At 35.7% G+C, this 25,365-nt stretch overlaps 1 protein-coding gene across 2 annotated transcripts in view; it reads right to left on the bottom strand.

Moving 5' to 3' along the window:
• LOC150077821 (survival of motor neuron-related-splicing factor 30-like) overlaps positions 1–23,059 on the bottom strand; it is a 113,653-nt gene extending 90,594 nt beyond the window's left edge. Inside the window, exons 1-4 of one of the 2 annotated variants that reach the window (XM_090384756.1) lie at positions 22,983–23,030; positions 14,634–14,699; positions 5,004–5,215; positions 4,467–4,516 (exon numbers count right to left, since the gene is read on the bottom strand). In XM_090384756.1, the coding sequence (XP_090240882.1) occupies positions 4,467–4,516; positions 5,004–5,175 (222 nt within the window). In that variant the 5' untranslated portion in view covers positions 5,176–5,215; positions 14,634–14,699; positions 22,983–23,030. Of the gene's footprint in view, positions 1–4,466; positions 4,517–5,003; positions 5,216–14,633; positions 14,700–22,982 lie in introns of both variants that reach the window. The other variant, XM_090384757.1, reaches the window with a different exon arrangement.
• Positions 23,060–25,365: the final 2,306 nt, after the last annotated feature.

Raw genomic sequence — 25,365 nt, 5'->3', positions numbered from 1 at the left:
TAATTGTATATTATTTACAAAAATATTGTTCAAAATCTGTATATATTTTAATTTAATTTTACATTAAACGTTTAATGATTTTTCTTTCTTTCTTTTTTTTTTTCTCCCTCAGACTTCTTGTTAGCGGACACTTCTCTCTAACGGACACATTTTCGTTTCCCATGGCTGTCTGTTAAAGGGAAGTTTCACTGTATATCAATTGGGTGGTATGGCACTCAAGGTGGAAAATGAAAGAGATCAAGAGTAATTGTACAGTCAGATGTGAAGTTCTCTGAGTAGTGCAGACCGGGTACCAGGATAGCTCGTTGGATTCTGTCAATGGTGTACAGGAAGTTTGCTAGCAGGGACAAAAAGATGATAATCCCATTGTTCGGCTGCAGTGAGAATGGGCTGCATCTTGGGTACTGCACATGGGTCTGTAAGAAGGCACGTTTTAAGAAGGATATGGATCTGCTGTAATGGGTGCAGAGAAGAGCAACAAGATTAGCCAAGGACAGAAAAGTGTACTCTTGCCATGAATGACTTCAGTTCTGCAAATTACAGCACTTGAAAACTAGATATCTGTGAGAAGACCTGACTGAAGTGTTTAAGGCTTTAAACAGATTGGGTAAACTAATACCAGTGGCATCCTTCTTTCTCAGTCAACATATATAATACAGGGACATAAACTGAAAAAGAATGGGTTCAGAATTGATGATCAAAAATTTTCTTTCAGCCAGAGAGTGTGATTGATTGTTGGAACAAACTTCACACCTGGTGTAGAGAAGTGAGTAGTTTGAATAAATTTAAGGTAGAATTATACACAAATTTGGAGGGGATGGATAGATGAGGTGGGTAGAATTTTTTTTTTTGAGATGTTATACAAACTTGTTTCCTTGCATCATTTGCAACTACATTTTCAAAATGGCACAAATACAGTATATGGTACCCATCATTACTCCTTTCAACCAAATCAATACAAACAATTTTTCTGTTCCCAAATAAATGACAAGACAAGGCAAAGTAGCAAGTAATACCATATGGAGATATCAATATTGATTAATTGTGGTCCATTCATAGTTCTCACTTCAAACTACCTTTGATGCAAGATGACTTCTCTCCATCTCATTATGTACAACTACAGCTATCACCAAGGAACTGTGAATATATAAACCTCATGAAGTTTATATATTCACATAAAAAAACATGTGAATAAAAAAAAGCATGCAACCCTGAGTTTGATTTAAGTAACCTTGACATGGTTCTAGAAGATATGGCCATTTCCCAAACTTTCAACAACAGTCTGCTTGAGAAGATGGTTTGGAGTTCTGTGGTGAAAGGGCAGCTAGGACCATAGCATCCAAAGTTTAAAGGTAATCCATTTACATAAAGAGTAAATGGTAATTTATTATCTGTAGTATTTGATCTACCCTAGGGTAGATGACTTTTAAAAGTCTACCAGATAAAGCAAATCAAATGGAATGCTAGATGAGCAACAGATTTTTGCCACTAAGCTAGCCAACTCAATACCTCTAATTCGTGTAATCCCTAGGAATCAACACAGATGGGAGAAACCGGAACTCTGTGGAATGTCACCACACCAATCAGACAAATCTATTTTCATTTATTAACAGCATCGATCACCTTTGGAGTTTTGCAAATAGCCATATTTAGAGTAATCTATTCTCCAAGTGCGATTGTATGGCACAGATTAATAATCAGCAAAGTACTAATGGCTGGAGAAATTTAAAAATGTTGGGTGGAGACTGTCCTGCTTTGCACATGTTGCAACTACTCACTTTTCTCTGTCACCTCAATCTATGACAACCTCCACAAAAAGAACAAAGTAATTGCTGCCAATGAGTAGCAATTATGCTACTAATTAGTATAGATCAAACAAAGAATTTATTAACTGTTGCTATTAGAGATTTCATTTTGTTTGGGTATACACCAAACTTTGCTCAAAACTAAAACTTTTAACAGTATTTATGATCCTTTGTATAAAACTTTAAACACAGATTTCAGACTTGCTGTGCAGATTCACCGAGATTGGATTCCTGGTGCTAGTGCTTAATTTTTGAAACCAAAAATTGACCAATGAGAAAAGTGTGCTTAGAAATGACTTTGTTAATTCACAAAATTAGAAAGTAATTTCTAAAACAATAACAGCCAGCACATCTTTATTTCACAAAATGAGAATCTTTAAAATTTTGTTCTTGATTCTGACATTACTGTAACAAAAAACAAAGAAAAACAAACAAGTAAAAAAAAAAAAAAACTCAGAAATAACAGCTTGTTATTTCCAAACAAAAAGATATTTCCTATACAGCCAAAAATTGGGCAGCAAAGTGGGTGACAAAGAGGGAAACTGGAATTCTGTGGAATGTTACCACAACGATGAGTGCTTTCTGATGTACATGGCTCTATAAAAAAATTTTTTTATAGCTAAACTTCTCCAATTAAAAAATAATCAATAGTGGAGATCAAAAGTGAATATCATACTGAAGGAATACTAAAATTCACATTCATAGTGTCTCAAATATATCAATGTGCCAGCTAAACTGCAAAAATGGGCAAAGAGGTGCAGGTTTTTTAAAACATTTAGTGGGCTTTACCTTTTAAATTAAATTGGAATATAAGCACATAAAAGTTTGTGATGAATTTTATGGAAATGCCTTGTTGGAATAATTAGATGTAATTACCTCATAACGCCACATGATGTGGTCTCTGTGCCCCTTTGGCACCAGTGACATAGGGTGATGACCCCTATGTCTATAATGTTCAAGCCTTTCTTTGGCTCTAAAAAAAATCTGTTTTTCTTGCAACTTTGGGCAATCCTACTCTGACCAATTAGGTTTTGATTTCTACCATCTACATTACCAAATACGCCACTACTTCTTTACACCACAAATACTTCAATGCTCTACACTTATGTTTAAAATTCTAACTAAACAGTAACTGAAATAAAACAGTAACTAAACAGTAACCGTCATAAAAGAGCACCACCACCACTTTGCTTATTGGAGGCCTGAAGTGGTGAAACCCATGTTTAGTCTCTAGAGCAAAGTTTCCGGCATCCCCCTCTCCCCATACTTCTCCTTCAACCTATGCACGGTACTAAGTACTATAGGTTTTGATACCTTTCGTGTTTGGGGTTTTCATAAAAAAAAAAAAAAAATTTCCAACTCAAGCAGAATTCACTAACAAAAAATTACATTTTTATGTTATAAACTCTGGTGCAACCATTAATCCTTTCCCAAGTGGATTTCTGAATCATATGAATGCAACTTAGAGTGAAATTGTTTGAAGAATTTGGAATTTTGTAAAAGCTATATATATAAATGCTTTTAGATTTATTAATTTTTTTATTATTTTGACAGGATTATTGTCAAAAATAAAATCAAACTTTCTAAAAAAAAAAAAAAGGGATAAAGAAAAAACAGTGGAGGACAAAACTGTAAAAAATATTAAAAATGTTTCAAAATATTCTGGCCATTACTTTTTCTTTATTTTCAATAATATTCTTGATGTTTATCTGTATATTATTTGATTCAGTTTCATTAACTACTTTATTTGAATTCCAAGAATTTTTTTTTTTTTTTTTTAATTCTGGCTTATAAGCCAACATAGTCACTGAACCCACTTGTTAAACAAGTATGCCCTACTGCACTGAATTCTGGAACTATTGTAAATACAGAAATTACTACTATTTCTTGTAAACAGTTGATAGATGGTAGCACATTTCTGCAGAGTTAGCACATTATAGATTCAAGGGAATCTATAATATGCTAATATAATAAAAACATATACATGCATCTTCATGAAAGGGTTAAACAAGGATAACAAATTTTATGCTTATTTTGATTATTTCTTAACACAGTCCTCTGACCAAAAAAGTTTAGGAACTTCTCTTCTAGAAGATATCAAAAATAAACTATTCAACATTTCAGATTAATTAAATCTAAAGCCAAGATCATAAAAAACAAAGCTAAATATAACATAATATTCAGAAGTAACCCATGAACTAAGGTTTCTTCATGAGGGGAAAAAATGAACACCACAGTAAAACAAAATTATTCTTAGCTTTTCTGACATATAGCACCACAAAATTCAGTCCATATGAAATGAAAAATACACTGTGGATATGGAACTTAAATGATACTTATCTATCAAGAAATGAGCAAAGAAAATGTCTCATTTAAAGCTAAAGCCATAGAACCTGACATAAGAGTTTATAATGTGATTCTTAATTATTAAAGCAAATATAGTGGTGTAAAAGGTGTTTGCAATCACTCATTTCTTGACAGATTTCACCAGAGAAGAAAACATTTAAAGACATGGTTAAGGATACTTATCTATATTTTGTACAATTCATAATCCAATTAAACTAAATATGATTACATGATACATTAATATTATGATATGATATGATCTGTTCAGAAATACTTAATGGCTTATCAAAATGGGATTAATAAGCCTTAACTTACTTTTCTTATATTACAAGTACAAGAATTCTCCACTGAACTTACTTCCAAAACTAAAAAAAAAAAAAAAAAAAAAAAAAGTATGCTAACAGATACATATCATGTTGTATAGTTCAATTTAACATTATTCTGCAGTTATAAAAGAATTACTTTCACAGCTAGATGCTTATCAAGGATTTTCACTCTATTATCCTTTCATTTTATCTTTAACATCAATCCTCAGTTCTCTGAACTTCATATAGGGAGAAACAAGAGAAGATAAAACTTACATATAATAAATATTAGGCTGTGTCTGCTACAGATGAACAACCATCTTCAAGAACGTCATTTCTATGTAGTCATTTCCATGTGGTCCAAGACATCAGTTAAATAAGCCTGGCTTTTTAATTTTTTTTTTTTTTTTTTTTTTAAGTCTTGTTTTTGATCTTTGTCTTGATAATGGTCATCATGTTAATTTTGAAAAGATATTTAGGAAAGGAAATTTCCAAATAAGGATGATGGAAGGAATAAATGTTAATTTAACAGGTGAACATTACTTACATATACATATATGGCAGATCCACATGCTTGAAATTTGGCGATGAAGAACCATCCTCAGATGACTAATCTCGATGAATAGTCCAATCGGCATACTATTTAGAAGTATCCTCTTGTTTCGAACATAGCAGGAAAAACTTCGTGTAGTGAAAAATATCACATGTATGTATGTCATCTATCTGTGAAGCAACACAGTGAGACTAGAGTAAGATATGCTAGAACAACAAATGGAAATTCGAAATTGGGTATACCATAACAAGGAAAGAAAATGGGTAGATCAAAATTAAACACTTATAAGGAAGTAGAAAGTTTCATTAACTTATGTTTCAATTAACTTCCCCAATTTCCTTCTGTTCCTCTTTTCCTTCAAAGTTGCATGCCTCTTCTCTCACAATCATGCAAGCACCTTGCTAAACTTTACTATACTTTCCATTATTTTAACATGCATAAAAATGACAGGATCATCATACTACATTACACTAACAGCTGCAGATTATTATAAGTCACTCATTGTTCACTAAGCCAAATTTTCCAAATAAAGCAATATCACAGTACGACATAAAAAATGACCATAAGGCTTTGATTGTTTCATCGTAGCCCAACGAGCTCTGATAACAGTTCTTCGTAGGCAGTTAATTTTTATTCTGACATATATACATATATATATATCAAATTTATTTGAATAAAGGATATCAAAGGAGAGCCAAAATTATGATATATGAAAACAAATATCAGATATTTATAGACATCTCAAAATTATCATTATCAGAAAATGAAATCTGTATATACTAAACCAACTGCTGCTTTTAAATAATATGCAATACTGATAAAAGCAGGTAACCAAAAAATCAACTCAGGAACAATTATTACCATTCTACAACATAAGAAAAACAGACTAAGATATTCTTCCAATTTGAAAAGACTTCCAGGGGTAAAAAAAGTAAAAAATAATATATATATATATATATATATATATATATATATATATATATATATATATATAACTGGGAACTGAAAATGTTTCCCAAAATAATCATATACTATTTTCCTAATGAAATTAACCATATCAAAAAAGAAAATATGAACACAGCACTCAAGGTTGTAATTACTGTGCGTGCTATATGCAGTATAAAGAATGAGGATTAACTCAGTTATCTGGTTACGCTAATGGATTCAAGCTGAATGATCCCAGTTATTAACTAATAAAATATACAAGTTGATCACTGTCGTGCAACCCACACAAACTGATTAACTTTTAACTTTTCTCCAATAAAAGTATGTTGCACATGTGCACAAAGCAATGAATATGTCAATATTCACAGCCATATTGTAATATTTAGTGTTGTGAAAATGACCTTCAATTCTCACAAATGTGTCCATTCTTCATAATCGATCTTATAGCAAATATGAGTTATACATAGGTGAATGCTTATCGAATAATGAACATGCATTTGAATATGAATATGCAACAAGAAGAATTTCAATGCATATGAGTATGTATTTCTGAATTAACTGGCTCCAAATTAAATTAACAATATGCCATCGAATTGGTAATTTCTGTAAGACAGGTTGTATCAGCAACAAAAATGAAACTGGCTGACCATCAGTGTTCAGTAAAAAATAAATAAATAACAAACTAACAGTGGTTATAGTCATCATCCCCCTCAAAAAAAAAAAAAAAAAAAATCCTGGAAAACTTTCATCAACAACCATTATCAGCAAACCACTGCCCTATTGGAAGCACTTTTTTTTTTTTTTTTTTTTTTTTAGTTGTTGGTACATCAGCTTCTGTGGCCATAATGCACCTCCCAAGGTTTTTGTACTACTCTGATTTGAACCCGTGACCTTTGGGTTGCAAGGGAGGCACTTTACCCACCCGGCTAGCCCGGTCAGCAATGGGAGCACACAAAAGGCTATACAGATTCTGAAGTTTCATCCTTATTACATTCAAGTTATATATAAAAGTGAACCACATAGCAAAGGGTTCACCATATTATCATTAGCTTTGGGAGTTCATTTAAAGCAGCATCAACATGAGCACAAGTCTTTTTTCACATATCAGTTCTTATTTCATCTAAGTATATGTAAACAAACAAACAGCAGAATAGGAGGAGCAGAGAATCTGTACTTTTTTTTTTTTTTTAATTTTTCAACTTATATATATTGTCTGTTTAGCAGGGGACAACAACCTTTCCTGCTACTTTTAAAATGCTACTTGAAAAATAAAGTTCTGAGTTTGATCTAGCACAATTTTTTTTCAAGTGTATCTCAATTTTAAATAAAAAAATGAGTTGTAGAATTATTATAATTCTTAATATAAATTTTAATGTAATGAAAACATAAAAAACACATTAAGTAAATGGGTACACAAAAATTACGTAAACTCAAAACTAAATCTGGTAAGCAATTAATAAGATTTCTGGGATTGCTAATCTTCAGAAAATTTTATTTTATTTTTATGCACCCCAATCAAACAAAATGCAGTCAACCATTTGCTAGTTCTTGGTATATAGCATTACACATGTAACGCTAAATAGTTTCTACAATTAAACTCCATGTAAGAATTGTAAAAATTTAAGAGTCAAAAATATATGAACACTATACAATATTTTGTGTGCTTGATTTATATTATCATTTATGTTTTACATTATAATTTATAAGGTAATTTTAAAACATGATAAATTATTACTGCTGGGAGGAAGGGAGAGAGAGAGAAGGGCATTCAAGGTGTTTTGCCTCCAAAAAAATATTCTCTTCAAAGATCCCTACACATAACTTCGTCAGAGTCTTCCTTTAGGGCTTTTTATAGCAGAATGTATATACAAACAATCACACATATTAAAGGACCTCTAACAAAATGCTGGGGTATGTACTTCATAATCGAAGCAACTCATCATAGTGTTAAGAAACATGAAAAGAGTGAATGTGTTAAGGCTGCTTCGAATATCTGTTCTATGTCACAGAAATATTAAAATAAGTTTAAAAACATTATGTGCTACACAAATTTTCAACCGTCCTGTATATTTGCAGCACAACAAAACTGCTGCTTGCTTAAATCTTAATGGATCTGACTAATACTAAAACAGGATTTCCTAAAATTGACAATTCTTTTAATCATTTCCCATGCCAGGCTGCTAAACTCTGAACTATTACTAGTCATTAAAAAAATTCATTGAATTATTTACAGAATCCTTATACCATATGATTTTTTTCCATTGATTAAAAAGACAGCTTTTTTTTTACAATTTCAGCAATAAATTTCATCTGTGATAAGCTGATGTGGATATGCAAATATCACCTGCTTAGACAAAATAAAATACTATTAACTACTGAATTAATATCGAAAAATTTACACAATCTCACTCCTAATCATCTCTTCACTTATTCAGGAATACCCAAAACAGAATTATCTTTACTTCTTACCCTTATGATAAACCACTGTCAACAGTTCACAAGCACAATTACTTTCATTCAATGTGGATGCAATAAAGCATACCACTACTTCTTTTCACAAGCATTAACATCATAGGCCAGGGATGCCAAAACTAAACACATGCAGACTGAATGAACTAATATATACCGCACACCAATTTTGCACTGCTGAAATATTTGCTAAATATTTTAGCATACCGATAAGTACACAGGTTTTTTTTTTTTTTTTTTTTTTTTTTTACTAGGAAGACTTATGAAGATATGGATAAAAAAATTAATTCTTACAGAAATCTTACAAAATTTAGTGTACCCTCTATAGTCATTTTGCAAGCATGTTTTCAGGCAGTATATAGGTCGTCTGGAGTTTTTTTTTTTTTTTTTGACGAATTTAAAAATTTTGTAAAAATTAAAAAATTATAAATAAATTCTTTTAAATATCAATATTTTTATATTTTGACTTTATAGCAGAGTTATGTTATTGTCAAAAATAAAATCAAAAATAAAAAAACAAAAATAAACATTACTTTTTCCCCCAAATGCAATAATATCTCCATATTTATATAGTAGTTACTTTATTCAGTTTCAGCTTGTGTAACCATACTATCTTAAATCTTTTTTTTAAAGGTTGCACCCACCCACCCACCCACCCACACTGATTTTAAAAGGTTAAAACAGCTACTATTACTTATAAAAACAGTTAATAGATGTCACTGTAGAGTTTCAAGATAATCTATGCTGTAGATATATAGACAATCTGTTGATACTGTGTTGAAACAACCTTCAAAAATATACATATGTAAACTTATTCCACAGAGTCAACTCACAGAAGTCCATATATATACAGTAGCACTTGGGAAAGAGTTAGGTATCACACTGCAGCACTATTTTTATATAAAATAAGAACTTACAAAAGTTTATGATACTTGGGCAGCAGTACAAGAATATGAGGTATACAAACAGCCTACAGATCACATACCAACACCCCCTGCAGTAGGCTGTTTTTAAGCAGGCTACTCAAAATCATAAATTCAGTCTGCATAACATCTCACAAACATAATTAACAATTACACAAAACAAGTAACCATTTAGGAGGAAAAATCCTTAATTGGGGTCCTCCTTGACAGTATAGTGGATTTTCTACTTGTTTGGAGAGGTTTGGGTTCAAGTTCCATCACAGACTAGAGGAATTTCTAAGGTTCTTCAATCAGGGCTGTAGTTAGCCAAATGCAGGTAGAGTAGGGTTTCCCCCATAAGTTATTCGAGTTTTTAAGCCTATGCAGTATGAAAATAATCACCCATTAAATGCTAACAAATCATGTCGGATTACATGGGGTGGGAAATCGATATAATGGCATATCAGATCCTCAACTGCCCCTTACTCCTTGCCAAAAGTTCCATTCCTAATATTCCACTGCTTCCCTAGAAAATAATTTATCACTTCTTAATAAATTAGATTCTATCCTGATTTATGGCTAATTCAGCATATAAATGTTTCTTGATCTTTTGCCATCGTTTAATATTTATACTTTAACAATGTTCTATGCTTTTACTGACATGTCATTAAATACCTTCTAACATCTCTTCTTGACTTACAATTTTGCATATCCACATACATCTGCCACAAATGATAATGCCAAAATATGCTTAAGCCTGTCCAACTTAAACTGCTAGTCAAACATTTATATTAATATATTCTATAAATTTAAAATTACACCACTGCCAAAATTTGCCAGGGATAAAAGTTGATGACGTTGTAAAGCAGATATCTTTTAAGGGCACAAAGGGTGATATTGTTGTACACACTGGCACTAATGATTTTAAGAGCAGGAGATCTGTGGACTTACTAACAAGTACAGGTCAATGTTGAAAAAAAAAGTTGAGTTAGCGTTAAATTTGAAGTGTCTGCAATTCTGCCCAGATCCAATAGGAGGAAGCATATGATGCAAATCTTCTCAATCAATTCAGCCCTGGAGAGATTGTGCAAGGTTTATGGAGTAGAATTTTTCTCAGTGTGGTCTGTGTGTTAACAGGAAGACTGTTTCTACAGAGATGGGATACACTTAAATAGAAAGAGTGCAAGAATAATTGTTGATGTTATCGAGGCAGTGTTAGGTGGTAGGAAAACTGCTAGCTTGGAGGAAATTCACAGACTAAAAGATTAATAGTAGCCACAGGTGAAAGTGATTTTTGCACTGCTTCTATTAGAATGAGCAGCAGCCTGGAAAGTGAGGTGCTGGGAGTCATCATGGAACAAGTAAATATGTGGGCTGTGTTAGGGCAACTAAGAGTAAGAATATGTGCTTGTATAATTGCATGTACACCAGTGCTAGGAGTATAGTAAATAAATTTGATGAATTTGAAGTGCTGATTAAGACATCAAAGGCAGATATTGTTGGGATATCAGAGATGTGGTGTCACACAGATATAAGGAATGCAGAATTGGAATTTGGGTGAGTACAATATGTACAAAAAGGGTAGACAGGATAAAAGGGAGGAGGGGTCATGCTGTTCAACAAAATCTAAGGAAGTGCATCCAGTTGACATGGGGGGGACAGTGCAGTGTTGAGTCAGTTTGGTGTAACATAAGCACTGAGAAAGCAAAATTGAGAGTAGGAGTGTGTTATAGGCCTAATGACTGATGAATACAACAAACAACTGTACAGAGAAATAAAGTGGGCTAGTAAATCAGATTGTCTTATAATGGGGGATTTTAACTTCCCAGATATTGACTAGAACTTGTGGATTGGTCACTCGCACACTAGCAAGACTTTTGTGGATTTACTGGATGATTGTTTTCTACAGCAGCATGTTCGAGAGGCAACCAGAGGGAGTAATACTCTTGATCTGATTATCTCATCATCTAATTTATCTTATCAGTCTTACTTGCTATTTTAACACTATCACAAGACATCACTTGTGCCAAGAAGACTCTTTACATGCACCAAAATCAAGACCCAGCTTTTCACACTTGGTGAAAAGACGACAAATGAGCCTTTGCCAAAACCTCAGTACTATCTTTCAGTTTTTGATAAAGGATGTGGAGGGAAACATTGAGCAGTGGTCCAGGGGGCGGAAACTGAGGAAACTATGATAGATGAATTGAAAAGGGATGGTGCATATGGTGAAAATGAAGGATATCACAACAGACTTTATATGGAGACCTTTATGATAGGAACCATGGACAATAATATCATTTGCAACAAGGGCATGCAAACTGAAAGCAGCTACATTCACAATTTAAAAAATAATCTTATTGCAAATTAAAAATAGGTATGTGTTTTGGCCACAACCACCACTCCAACAGCCAAGATGTAACTTACCATCCACCTGCCACCTCCAAAGGCTGGAACCAGAAGAGATTAACTGAATGACTTCATTATTGGTATTCTGCCAAGGGTAGGTCCACACATACACTCAACTACTTCTCCATATCTCCCTATCCTCAGCCCTCCTCTTCATTTCATCATATGCACCATTCCTTTTCAATTCATCTATCATAGTTTTCCTCAATCTCCCTCCTGGATTACCACTCAACTTTTCCCTCCACATCCTTTATCAGTCCCTCAACCTTGCAACACATGTCCAATCCAATTTCTTTTCCACCTGATCATTTCAGTCACACATCTCTTCCCAAAACCTCCGCATTTCTCACTTTATCAACCCACCTATCTTTTTCATCCTCCATACCCATATCTCAAAACTTTCCAATCTTGTAATATCTTCCATTCTCAATGTCCATGCTCCATAAAGCCTCTCACTCCATACCAGACATCATAACAATCCTTTTCTTAAACCAATTCCTAATTTCTCACATAATATTCTTCTTTGCTTCTCGAATTATGACTAATAGTTGACTAATCCTTCAGAACAACTGTAACTATAATATTGTTATTAGATAACCCTCAGGTGAGGGGATTTAAATTGGCTAATTCTTTAGAACAACCTTATTTGTAACAGCATTAATTGAAAAATCTCTGGTAACAAGATTATAAAAAATCCATTGTGTATACAGACACTTCAAAACCCATTTTAATTAGATCACATATGTCCAGCCTTTGGTCATTCTGAATCTTTGTAATGGTAAAGTAGTAACAACATCAAGTATATATATTTTCTACATTTCTTTAAGTTAATCCTAAATTCAATCCAAATCTAGCCTTAAAATGTATTTAATTCAAATCTAACTTAGCATTTCAAATCTAATTGTGACTATAACAATTTAACTTGATTTTCCTAGTCTTTGCGGTCACTAATGAAGTGGTACGAACATACTATGAAATTAATTTCTAACTGAAAATAAATGGATATTTAGATTTCATGTATTTTAAAGTGCTTCATTCCTTCCTTTAACATATCACAGATCACTTTAGTTTCACACAAGAAAAACAGTGGATACTACTCAGAATGGATTGTTTTTCAAAAAATATCATACCAATCTTTCTTCAATATTTACTTGATCTAGTAAAATAATTCAGGCAAAATTTTCTATTGATACTGCATTATGAACTGGGAAAAAAAAAAAAAAAACTGCATCAAACAGAAAACTTGGATACACCTTAAGACTGCACACCCCTCAAATGGTTTCTTGAAACCATACTGAAAGTGTATTTCATTCAGACACAAAATTTAAAGGGAAAATGTCAACTGAAAGTCATCATATAAACTTCCAAAACTGATATAAAATTGATATTAAATAAATTTCTGCAAAACACAGGAAAACTTTTTTTCTTAATAGCTCTACTCAATTAAATACAAAAATCTTAAGCTTTTTGCCATTTGTCAACTAACTTTTGGGACATACAACTAGCTGACCTATAAGTTAGAAATTCTTAAATACTTTACATATTCTAAATAAGTCTAAAAGGATATATTAAGCTATGAATTAAATCAAAACTGATAATTTAATGTTTCTAATTTTTATTAGTGATAATGTTGACAGTATGATGCACCTTATGCCATGACTGTAAACAGCAATAAAACTAGAGTGCAGCTACAACAAGACTTAACATTATTTATATAATGTGGTCTTAAAAACAGCAATTAAGTTTTAATGCAAGTGTATGCAAGGTTCTGGGCAACAGGATAACATACTAAACATATAGAAAATGATAGATTTAGGTCCAATCATGAAAGTAAAAAGGACCTAGGGGTAATACCACCTGACAAAATTCTCTAAGCAGACACCAGTTCTGCAAGCTGTAAATATGTTCCCAACATTAAGTTGGGAGCAACAGCAAGCAAGCAATGTTGAGCATGTTTTCTTTCTAGGATGACACAAATTAGGAGAGATTTAAACTGAAGAAAGACAATGGCACACTATAAATAAGAAATTTTCTTAGTTATTTAGTCAAAGAATTACCAGTTACTGAAAGAAGCTACCACATGGTCTTGTGGATGAGTAATGTGGGGTGTGAGTGCACCCAAGGAAAATTTAATTTTAAGATATCTTTCTAATGGCTGCATTGCTCTAACTGTCCTTGACTTTTATCAATGTTTTATCAAAGTTCAATTGACAGTCAGACCCTGTTCTTGCTTATGGTTAATCACCTGCTTATATTGATTTGGGGTGCATTCACATCCCACATTCTGTGAAATATTATGGAATTGCCCCTCACATTATAAAAATACTTATAAGAATAAATTTTCATTTCACCCAAGGGTAGACAATCTGCCAGGACAAAATTACTTACTGTATATACATTTTTTTTTTACTTGTCACATTAAAGTTTCTGTTAATTTTTTCAGTAGATATGAATGTGTGTAAAAGTGTTTGTATCATTTTATTACTTAAAAAAAAAAAAAAAAAACCTCCAATTTTAAATGGCACCTAACTCATTATTTAATATTATCCCATATGTTAAGTTTGGAATGTAGAGACACTCCACATTACTCAGAACATCTCCCTCAAAAGCTCACATTATCCAAGACCAACGAGGGAGTAGACAAATGCTTAGAATATGAAATAAGTTGCACTCTTCCTTTATTGCAGTTGCTACCTAAGCTTTGCTTCCTTGCATCATTCTCTCATTTTAATACTAATACAAATCTAATTGCCTTTTCTTGATTTTGGCTCAATCATAAAGAATGACTCTACTACTATGTCTAAAATAAACCTTGTAGGGGTAACTTTTTTTTTTAAAAGAAATATTAATTTTATATATTAGTAACAAAGAATAGAATGTAATGTAGAATTTAACATACCTCAAGATCCTTTTTTAACTTGAGCAGTTCTCCATTTTCTGGCTCTGTAGTAAGAGCTGCCTCCACCTATAAATAAATAAACTATTTACTACACAATGCCACAAATTATGTAAATCAAAATACTTTTTATATTATCAAAATGACATATTGGGCTTACCATAAATATGAAGATCTAATGTGTGCATTAGGTCTTCATATTCATCATCAGAGGTGAACATACACTGATGAACCAAAACATTATGACCAGCGAGTCGTTATGCAAATCGAAGCAACTGCAGGTGAACTAAGTGCATGCATGGGTCTGGACACTATAAAAAACACCTGATACTAACTCCGTTAATCAGTGTACTCTTGTTCTTCAGATGGGAAAGGCAGCAGACTTAAGTGAGTTTGGCAAAGGCCAAATTATAATGGCCAGACAACTGGGTCAGAGCATATCCGAAATGGCATGGCTGGTGGGATGCTCACGGTCGGCCATGGTTAGTACCTACCGAAAGTGGTTTGAGGAGGGAAAACCTACGAACCATCGGCGAGGTGTTGGACAATCACGGCTCATCAATGCTCTAGTTGAGCAAAGACTCTCCCGGATGGTATGTGAACAGAAGGGTGACTGTGACACAACTAGTCAGTAATTGGAACACTGGTGATGGGAGTAATGTGTCACAACACACAGTACATCTAACCCTGCTGAAAATGGGGCTGCCTAGCCGCAGGCCGCCCTGAGTGTCCATGCTAATCACGGTTCACCGGTGACAGCACTGGGTACAATGGGGACGCGAGCTTGTTTGTTTGTTTGTTTTTTAGGAGCATTAGCAACTAAGGCCATATTGCTCCAGGATATGCGGTGGTCATTCCCTGACCTTTCCACATCCTCCATATTTGGTGGTGATGGGCTCGAACCCCGGTCTAATCAAGAAGCGTGTGCTACGCACTGCTGCTCCTTCCCACCTGGCTACAGAGGCGCTGGGGACGCGAGCATCGAATCTGACAAATCATATTTCTCGTTGTACCATGTGGACGGCCAGGTACATGTGCGTCATTTGCCTGGGGTAGTGATGGTGTCTGGATGCACCGTGTGACAAAAACAAGCCAGTAGCAGTGGTGTCATGCTTTAGGTGATGTTCTGCTGGGATACCCTAGGTGCAGTCAACCATGTGCTGGGCACTCTGTCTAACACCTACCTAAACATCATTGCTGACCAGGTACACCCTTTCATGGCAACGGTCGTTCCCTCTGGAGGTGCCGTCTTTCAGCAGGTTAATGCACCATGCCACACTGCCTAGATTGTTCAAGACAAGTTCGTGGAGCATGAGGAAGACTTCCAGGTATCCTGGCTTCCAAACTCCCCAGACATCAATCCCATCGAGCAGCTGTGGTTTGTGTTGGAACAGCAACTCCAATCTGCGGCGTCTCAACCATGGACCTTACAGGAGTTAAAGGATCTGCTGGTTACGCACTGGTACCGGATACCACATGCCTCGCCAGGTACGAGCTGTTTTGGCTGCACGTGGAGGACCAACATATTAGGTAGGTGGTCATAATATTTTGGATCATCGGTGTATGCCTATGTTCACCTCTGAGAGGATAGCAAGGACAGCATATGGTGCCGATCAGATGTTCAAGAAAAGTGTGGGGGGGGGGGGCTCATCAGCATATTTATACCAGTCATCTTTAAACATGAAGCAGCACAATGTTTAGTTTGTTGTTATTTGTGTTTTTAGGAGCATTAGCAACTAAGGCCATATCGCTCCGGGAATATATGGTGGTCATTTCCTTGACCTTTCCACATCCTCCATATTTGGTGGTAACGGGCTTGAACCCCTGTCTAATCAAGAAGCGTGTGCTACGCACTGCTGCTCCTTCCCGCCTGGCTACAGAGGCGCCTCACAACACACAATGTTTAGTGCTGAGATATAAATCTTTAATGATCTAATGGTATTGTATATTTTCCACCAAACTCAAATTCTAATATTTTCAAAGAATTTCTCAGATTCTATCCTGTTCAAACACAAGTATGAAAATATTAATTATGGATAAATGTAATCTTAAATGATCCAAAACACTGCCATGTGGTATTAAAATTAATGCAAAATCGATATTATACAATATCCTGCAATCACTACTTCATCTACAAGCATTTCTGGACGGTCTTCGCCAAAGGCTGGTCTCAATGCTGACGAAGCTGAGTGATCAGGAGTGGGAGTGCAGTAGCACGCGCTCTTTGAGTGGACCGGGGTTCAAGCCTGACTGCTAAATACAATTATCGTTTGTACTGATTAATTTATTGTAAACTCTACTGACCTGGTGGTAGTGCCAGAGTACAAACAAGAGCATCTATAATAACTTTTTTCCAATATGATACACCTATGAACTCAAGTTATACAATATCTTCCAATCTCCACTGCACCCATACACTTAAAAGCACTTCTGGATAGTCTTCAACCGATAAAAATGATAAAATATCGAAGCTTTCAGAGGCATCTGCCTCCTTTTTCAACAGTGAAGCTTAATGTACAGTACATCCTTAAATATCAGCAGGCTCACAGTTCACAGCATGTGTTTCTACAGGAGCATGGGATGAATTCTCCATATGCGCACTGGAGCCAGCAATGGCTCGGAAGCGTGCCAGGCAAAACAGTTCATCCTGTCCAAGAACCACAGCTTTGAAGAGTGGATGAATGCAGACTCTCCCGTCTCTATTAAGTGTTGCTCTTAGAGAAGCAAATTCACAAGCTGTCGATCCACTTGCGGTCCCAAAATCTGTGTGATCAGTTGACGATAACAGCTTTATCAGGAGAAATTTGGTGGCTCTCCTCCCAAAAATGCTCTGCAACAGCAGACCTCCCATAACCCACGGTCTTTATCATACTGATATGCTCCCCCATACGATCTTTAAACCAATGCTTTGTTTCACCAACATAACATTCCCCACAATCCAGGCATTTTATCTCATATATGACCCCACTTACACATTCCATAGGTATAGGGTCCTTAACCTTTGACACAACTGTGTGCAAGCTCCACCCTGGTAGATGCATACAGCATCTGGCAATTGCGCAACACCTGAGTTATACACTCAGTTGGGCCAGGATAGTAGGAAATGTATGCAATGGCAATGGGTGTAAATGGCTACCTACGTCCATACCCTGCTTCTCGGATACATTTATCTATGACCCTCTGGGGGTAGCATTTCCTGAGATCTGCTGTGACACCTTTAATTTCTTTTCTATCCTCTGAGGCGCTGCAATGGGACCCAGCCCTATCCAGTAATGCCCCAATGAAACTGTTCTTGTGATGGTTCGCTTGTGCCGTATTATAATGTGCATATTGGCCCCAGCACATGGGTTTCCTATACACACTGGTTTTCACTCTAGGGCCCCTCCCTATGTACCAACGCATCAAGGAAAGGGAGGGTACCCTCTACTTTCTCCCTGTTTATTCAGTTCACCTCGGAGGTGAACTGAATAAACACGGAGAAGCTATTGAGGAAACCAAGAACCCATCCTCTCTCCCCTCCGAATAATTGCAAACATATCGTCGACATATTGTTTCCATGTGCGTATGGGGAGAACAGACCCATCAAAAATTCTGGACTCAACCTCCTCCATAGCTAAATTCGCTATGAGAGCACTAATAGGGGAGCCCATCGCTGTGCCGCGAACTTGCTTATACAGTGTGGTTTGAAATACCATGGTGGTACTCGAGACAGTTCCACCCCACTACAAATATCCTCCACACTTAATGGAGTCCTATTCCTTAGGGTATCAATAGGAATGCACATAAACAAGGATACCACATCAAATGACGACATGGTCTTGCCCTCTTCTATAACCTTACAAATTGTACAAAGTCTCCACTATCCCCGACGGTAAAATCAGAATGTCCAACAATAGGAGAAATTAGTCTGGCTAAGAACCAGGACAAAGCATGTGTAGGACTGCCTATAAACGACACAATCGGCCTAAGTGAAACCACCTTAAGAAAATTTGGCAATTGGCATCCCATGGCATGCAATGTCCAATAAACATCTTTAGAAATCCTCTCAGCCTTCAACCAACCTTGTAAAGTCTTGTTTACCTGCCGTTCCAATCCCACCAACAGATTCCTACGGGTAACCCTGTATGTTGTTCTATCATTCAAAATTTCCCAGGATTTGTTACAATACTCTTCTTTATCAAGGATCACCGTTCTATCTTCCTTTATCCGCGAACAAAACCTGTCCGCTATCATCTTGTCTAAGCTCCTTAATCGCCTTCCTCTGACTAATGCTAAGATTGGAGGGAGCTGTCCGAACCTGACTCAAAATCACCGAGGTTCTTATACGGATCTCATTAGCCACGACCACTGGTAATTTACTCACAGCTATTTCAATGCCCATAGCCACTTCCGCTATTGGCAGATTTGGAGGGATCACCGCAAACTTCATACCTAGGTTTAAAACCTCCCTTGTTCTTTAGTTAATTGCTTGCTTCTCAAATTACATAAAGTTACAGGTGATATTCCCGTTTCTGACATTACGTTCGGCAATGGCCTCTAATCTATTAAACTTACCCACTTGCCTTTGTCTATACTCATAGGAATCTGTTGGTGGGATTGGAATGGCAGGTAAACAAGACTTTACAAGGTTAGTTGAAGGCTGAGAGGATTTCTAAAGATGTTTATTGTAATGAGTGTGATGGCAACAGATCCTAGATTAAAATCAGAACTGATGTACTGTTACATTAAGTTAAACAAGATAAATACAGTACAACCTCAATGTAATGCAGATGTCACATGACAAATTTTAATAATTGCATTATAAGTGAAGCACATTATAGCTGAAAAATTTTTTACCTTTTTTCCCAGATTTACTTAAATTATTTAGTAATTAAATACTTATTTAGTATTATTTTATGAGTATACAGACTAAAAGACAGTATTAAAGGTTATATCATTCCCTTTACATCCTACTAATACAAATGCATAAAATGTTGTTGTGGACTTACATTTTACGCATACATTCTAAAATAATCATGTAATTTAGTTTGCTGGAACTGATGACAGTGTTTCTTCAGTACATAATTATTAATAGTGGGTCAGATGCAATAAATGAAGATGTTCTCTCTCATTCTGACATCCTAACCATGCCATCACCTCGTTAATGTTTACAAGCATTTTATTTCTGCTGCTTTTTCCTTACACCAATCATCCATATTATCCCTCGAATGTCTTCCACTTCACAGAAGCTGCAATTTCTTCCTCGCTCAGATAACATGCAACTGGAGCTTATGCATTCATCTCAATCCAAGCAGTCAGGTCATTTGCCCCACTACTGCCACCAATTATGTTACAAGCAGCCTTTGCTTCTTGTTCCGAAAATGCTATTTTTAAAAGCAGTTTTAAATTGGCAGTGAGCTTGTCTCCCATGTTCCAATATTCAATGTATACAATGATCCAGTATTGTATACATCTTTCAGTGTTAATGTTTTTAGAAATTCTAGAACTTGAATTTCTGAGTTCACAACACCAGCAAGTAGCTCACCATGATAGGCTTTGAACGCTTGAATAATGCCCTGAATTAGGGACTGAATTAGTGTGGTTGTGTTCCTTGGCAGAAATGCGACCTGATCTTGCCATCTTTCGATTTCAGAACTTTTTTTTTTTTTTTTTTGTTAGCTGTTGGCGCATCGGCTTTTGTGACCATAATGCACCTCCCAATGTTTTTGCACTACTCTGATCCAAGCCCGAGGCAGGATTCGAACCCGTGACCTTTGGGTTGCCAGGCAGGCACTTTACCCAGTCGCCTAGCCCGGTCGGTTTCAGGACATCAGCATAGGACGAGCTGGGCAGTGATCCAACAGTAACATAGCCTTTTCCTCCAAGTTTTTTTGGAAAGCAAGCGGCATCTCACTGATGGTACAAACTCACTTTCAAACCATGAAGCAAAAATATCTCTTCATCCAAGCGTTGGAGCTGTTATTATAAATCACAGGTAGATATTTCATGATGACCTATTTAAAATGCTGGGACTTTGAACAATGGGTTTAGCTTGTGATTCTAGTCTTGTTTGTGCACAGTAACACAATAATTCTCTGTTAGTTTCATGCCTTCTTTGTTGGGTGCCTTTTTAATATCCAGTGACTGGTGGAAGAAGAAGTTTAAGAGTATAGTGCTGTTTTGTCACAGTTGTACAACTGTTCATCTGTGAATTCATCTTGAATCAAATTACACGGAAATCTAGAAAACACTTCTGCTGCTGTTATGCTACCAAATGCATATTTTCCTACAACGCTAACTTGGGATATCCAACGATGAGCCTTCCACCTCCAAAGCCACCCTTCAGAAGCTTTAAATGTGTCATCACCTCAGCCAAGTAGCTTATGAAATTTAAGAGCCTGTGTTTTCAAAATTACCCCATTTATCAGTACCGCTTTGCTATGCTTCTGTAGAAGCTACTTGTATAAGCATTGGTCCACATCAGTGTTTTCACAAAGTCTAGTTTTATTTCTTTGGAGGCCTACTTCTACGAATGAACACTTAACTTTTTCAAATAATCTAACTTTTCTTTAGCTGCATAATTTTTTCTTTTGGTGGCCATTACTTCCATCCTACTGATTTACTAATTCTGCCTTGTATTTATTTCTCATTCCCAAGAATTTACCATGTTTTGAGAAAACTAAACAAAAACCAAACTGTCCAGCCTATCATACTGCCAAAGCTAAGTCTCATGATTTCTCCATAAATCACTTGTCAGTTCAGGTATATTTTTGTCTAGTTTAGCCCTTAGCAATTTTTGCTATCCTAAGTGTAACTTCTAGTCGAAGAAATGATGTAATGTGCTGTTGTTTACAAAAACTTACTTCGTAACTAATGTAATTCAATTTATGAATGATAGTTGTATTCCCCCCCTCCAGCGCCTCTGTAGCCAGGTGGGCTGGAGCAGTAGTGTGTAGCACACACTTCTTGATTAGACCGGGGTTCAAACCCGTGACCACCAAATACGGAGGATGCGGTAGATCGGGAAATGACCACCGCATATCCCCAGCACGGATAAAGGGTGAGGATTGCTGTCAGGAAGGGCATCCGGCCGTAAACATTTCATGCCAAAACAGTAAAAACGCTGACCTCATATATATGAGAAAAGGGCGGGGATAAAAAAAAAAAAAAAGTCGTATTCACCCCTCCAGAGGTGACTGTTTGCAATTTAACATTCCATCAATATACTCTTTTATTGCATCTGTAGCTGAGGGGAGAACCTGAATGTTTACAGTAATCAGTTTCTGAAGAGTCCTGTTGCTTAAAAAATTACTCTGCAGCTGAATATTGAATATATCGAAAAAAATATACAACCAAGTTTTAGCTAATTCCCTCTCTTGGAAATACAATAGTTGGATGTACAGTAGATAATACACAGTATACAAGGGTATACACAGTATTCATTTTTTCCAGTTTCCGATATCAAAATTGCTAGTTCTTTGAACACATTACTTTTTTTTTTTTTTCATAATTCGTTTTGGGGTGAACATGATGATACCCACAATATATCCGAAACCACAGTACGAAGAGACATTATATCATATTTATATAATTTATACAAAAAAACAATGATTAGCAATTGATCATTTTTTTTATACTGTTAATATAGTATAAACGTTTTCCTCAAGATTATGTGAAATGCTACTATAATTTGTACATAACTTTACCAAGGCATCTAGTTTTCGTAGCAAAGCAGAGTTACACAACTTTAAACTTGGCAAGACAAGTTTTTCTCCCTGCTACTGTAATTGCTAGATATGCTGTGATACTATGCCTCAAGCCTAACTCTTACTGTATACATGTTCACTGTTAAATGTAATGTTTAAGCAACATGTCAAAAACTGCGTTGTCAAATTCCTTAAAATATTACTCTATATAACTTGTCATGTGGGAATTTCATTCTGAATACGTATAGACAGTGTAGCTGTCAACCTTTCTATTTCATATGCTATTAATGAGAAAGTGCATTTGTTGTCTGAAAAAATGCAATAGCAAACTATGAAAGCAAAGCAAAGCAAACCTAACGATAAATCACATCTGTTGGGACTTCATTTTAATATATTCTTAAACTGAAAAATAAATTAAGATACGAAAACAAAAGAGCCTCCTTTTGCTTTTCAAACGTGTACGATATTCATAAAAGAAACTTTTAATTCGATTTAAAAAAAAAAAACCCACTGTCACAGAGTGAAGTGAAATGTTTGTGGATTTTAATTGAACATCATTTTCTCAAAATAACATCACTTTATGATGCAAATTCATTTACGGAGTAAAGAGCCTCGTCAGAATATTTCAAGAATACTAAATTTATTTTAAAACGCAAATGTAATTTACCTGTTGCAACTGAACTTGATAGCTCTGCAAACTACTAAGAAGATCCTCAGACGCCATTTCTATTAAATAAATGATATATAATAGAATACTAAAGGTAGTTTATAAATAACTGCGCCCTCTAACAAAAGAAAACAGCCTTGTGTCTTAATAAAATTTAAATTGCTGTCACCAAAACATTTACGTTAGGTCTAAATGAAAAAAAAAAAAAAAGTTAATATTATAAAAAAATATATAAAATCAATAACAATCCCAATAACAGTTTTATACATTTTTCTCTTTTATACTCTTTCATTTTCTTTTATAGATACAGAATATAGAGTTTTATAGATACAGCTGGTTCTATTTTTTTTAATATTCTTTTTCTAGATAGTCACTTTTTGGTAAACTTTAAGCTGGTAACAAACGCACACCGCCCTTTAACAACAACTTTTAAGTCTTTTGCATTTGAAACCTCCTTCAACCATTCCGGTTATTATAATTTCAATGATAGCTCAAGCGCTGGAAGAATTTTTCCATTTAGTCTACTGTCAGCTACAAAAGTATTGCGTGAGTTTGTTCAATAAGTATTGTTGGGAACACTTTCTCTTAATTTTCATAGCGGAGATGAATATATCATAGTGTGGGCAACGCTGGGTCCCATTAGAGGCTGTGCTGGTGAAGTGTCATACATGGGACGAAGGTCAAATCCTGTTTTCTCTTTGAGAGTCGTCGTAGATCAAAAAAAAAAAATTATTTTTTTTATCTACTTTTGATACACCCATATATTTTTAAAACTTTGGCCTCCACAGATTACTGTGTTACACAAACAATGCATACAACGCGGAGGTGGGGGAAAGCCCTGGTGACGTTGGACTCTAAATACTTTAATCTACACTTTTACAACTCCTCCAAAATGGAATAATGTTATTAATAGAGTTCCCCAGAGGTACGTGTTGGGCCCATTGTTGTTTTCTGTATTTATTATTAATATTGATGAAGGTATATCAGGCTTAATGTCCAAATTTGCAAACGACATGAAGGTTGAGAGGGTAGCTAATGAAAATAAGGACGGTACAGTACTACAACAGTATCTAGAAAAGTTGAGCAGATTGGCTGAGAGGTGGCAACTGAAGTTTAACATTGATAAATGCTAAGTTCTGCATATGGCTACCAGTAACCCCTGAGTAACATACCAACTGTGCTGTAATACTCTCAGGGTGGTGGAGAATGAAAAAGAACTGGGGATAATTGTGCAGTCACATATGAAGTTTTCTGAGCATTGCAGACAGGCTCCAAGGGTAGCTCATGAGGTATTGTCGATGATATATAGGAATTTTGCTCTCAGAGATAAGGAGGTTATTATCCCCTTGTTTGTATAAGGCCACACCTTAAGTACTGCTTGCAGGTCTGGAGGCCTCATTTTAAGAAAGATATTGTGCTATTAGAACGAATACAGAGAGGGGCAATGAGATTGGTGAGTGGAACAAAGGGTTGCTGTTACCAAGTTAGGCTTAAGTTCTGCGTCACCGACCTCCCCACCCAGGTGGAAAATGGCCAGGGTTCGAATCCCGTAGATTTGATTTGATTGATTTGGTAGTTGTTGGCGCATCAGCTTCTGTGGCCATATTGCACCTCCCAAGGTTTTTGCAGTACTTTGATCCAAGCCCGAGGCGGGAATCGAACCCGCGACCTTTGGGTTGCCGGGCAGGTACTTTACCCACTCGGCTAGCCCGGTCGGCGAATCCCGTAGATGTAACGAGGAACTTTAATGGGCTTTTTTCACTCTTTGGCTGAGTTAGTCGGTCTCAGGCGTAGATAGCAAGGTTTTTCCCCAGAAACTGTTTTTTTTTTTCGTCCAGCAAAACAGCAAATCGACCAGAGAACACACGAAATTTACACACAAATTACATCTATGGGTATATATTAAAAATAATGGGTGGCCCTAATATAATAATTTTATTATTTTTTTTTTATCTACGACGACTCTGAAAGAGAAAACAGGATTTGACCTTGGTCCCATGTATGACACTCCACCAGCACAGCTCAGCTGCTGCCATTAAGCTTTCCTTGCCACGCTCCATGGCAAGGAAAGTGTGGTCTTTTTTCTCTACCCACAGGCGGGGGGAGATTACCCCTGATCTCCTCCCCATCGCCGCCCTCTTTTCCCTATGGTGGGGCATGGGCCTGCTCCACTGTTTCGGGGGTCATCTTCTCTATGGACCCCTTATCTCTGTTTTTTCTTCTACCTTTCAGTCTCCCTCCCTTCCTCTAACTTCCAACCAGCGTCGGAATCATCTCTAAATTGCTTGAGCCCTACATCCAAAAACTTAATAACAACATCAAATCGCATAACCAGTACTCCTTTTGGCTGACCCTATGTATAGCGATTTTTTTTATAGGTCCT

The sequence above is a fragment of the Mastigoproctus giganteus genome, chromosome 11 (genome assembly GCF_048544385.1).
Source record: "Mastigoproctus giganteus isolate SK-2022 chromosome 11, ASM4854438v1, whole genome shotgun sequence".
Classification (NCBI taxonomy): Eukaryota; Metazoa; Arthropoda; class Arachnida; order Uropygi; family Thelyphonidae; genus Mastigoproctus; species Mastigoproctus giganteus.
This window is presented reverse-complemented; position numbering and strand designations above follow the sequence as displayed.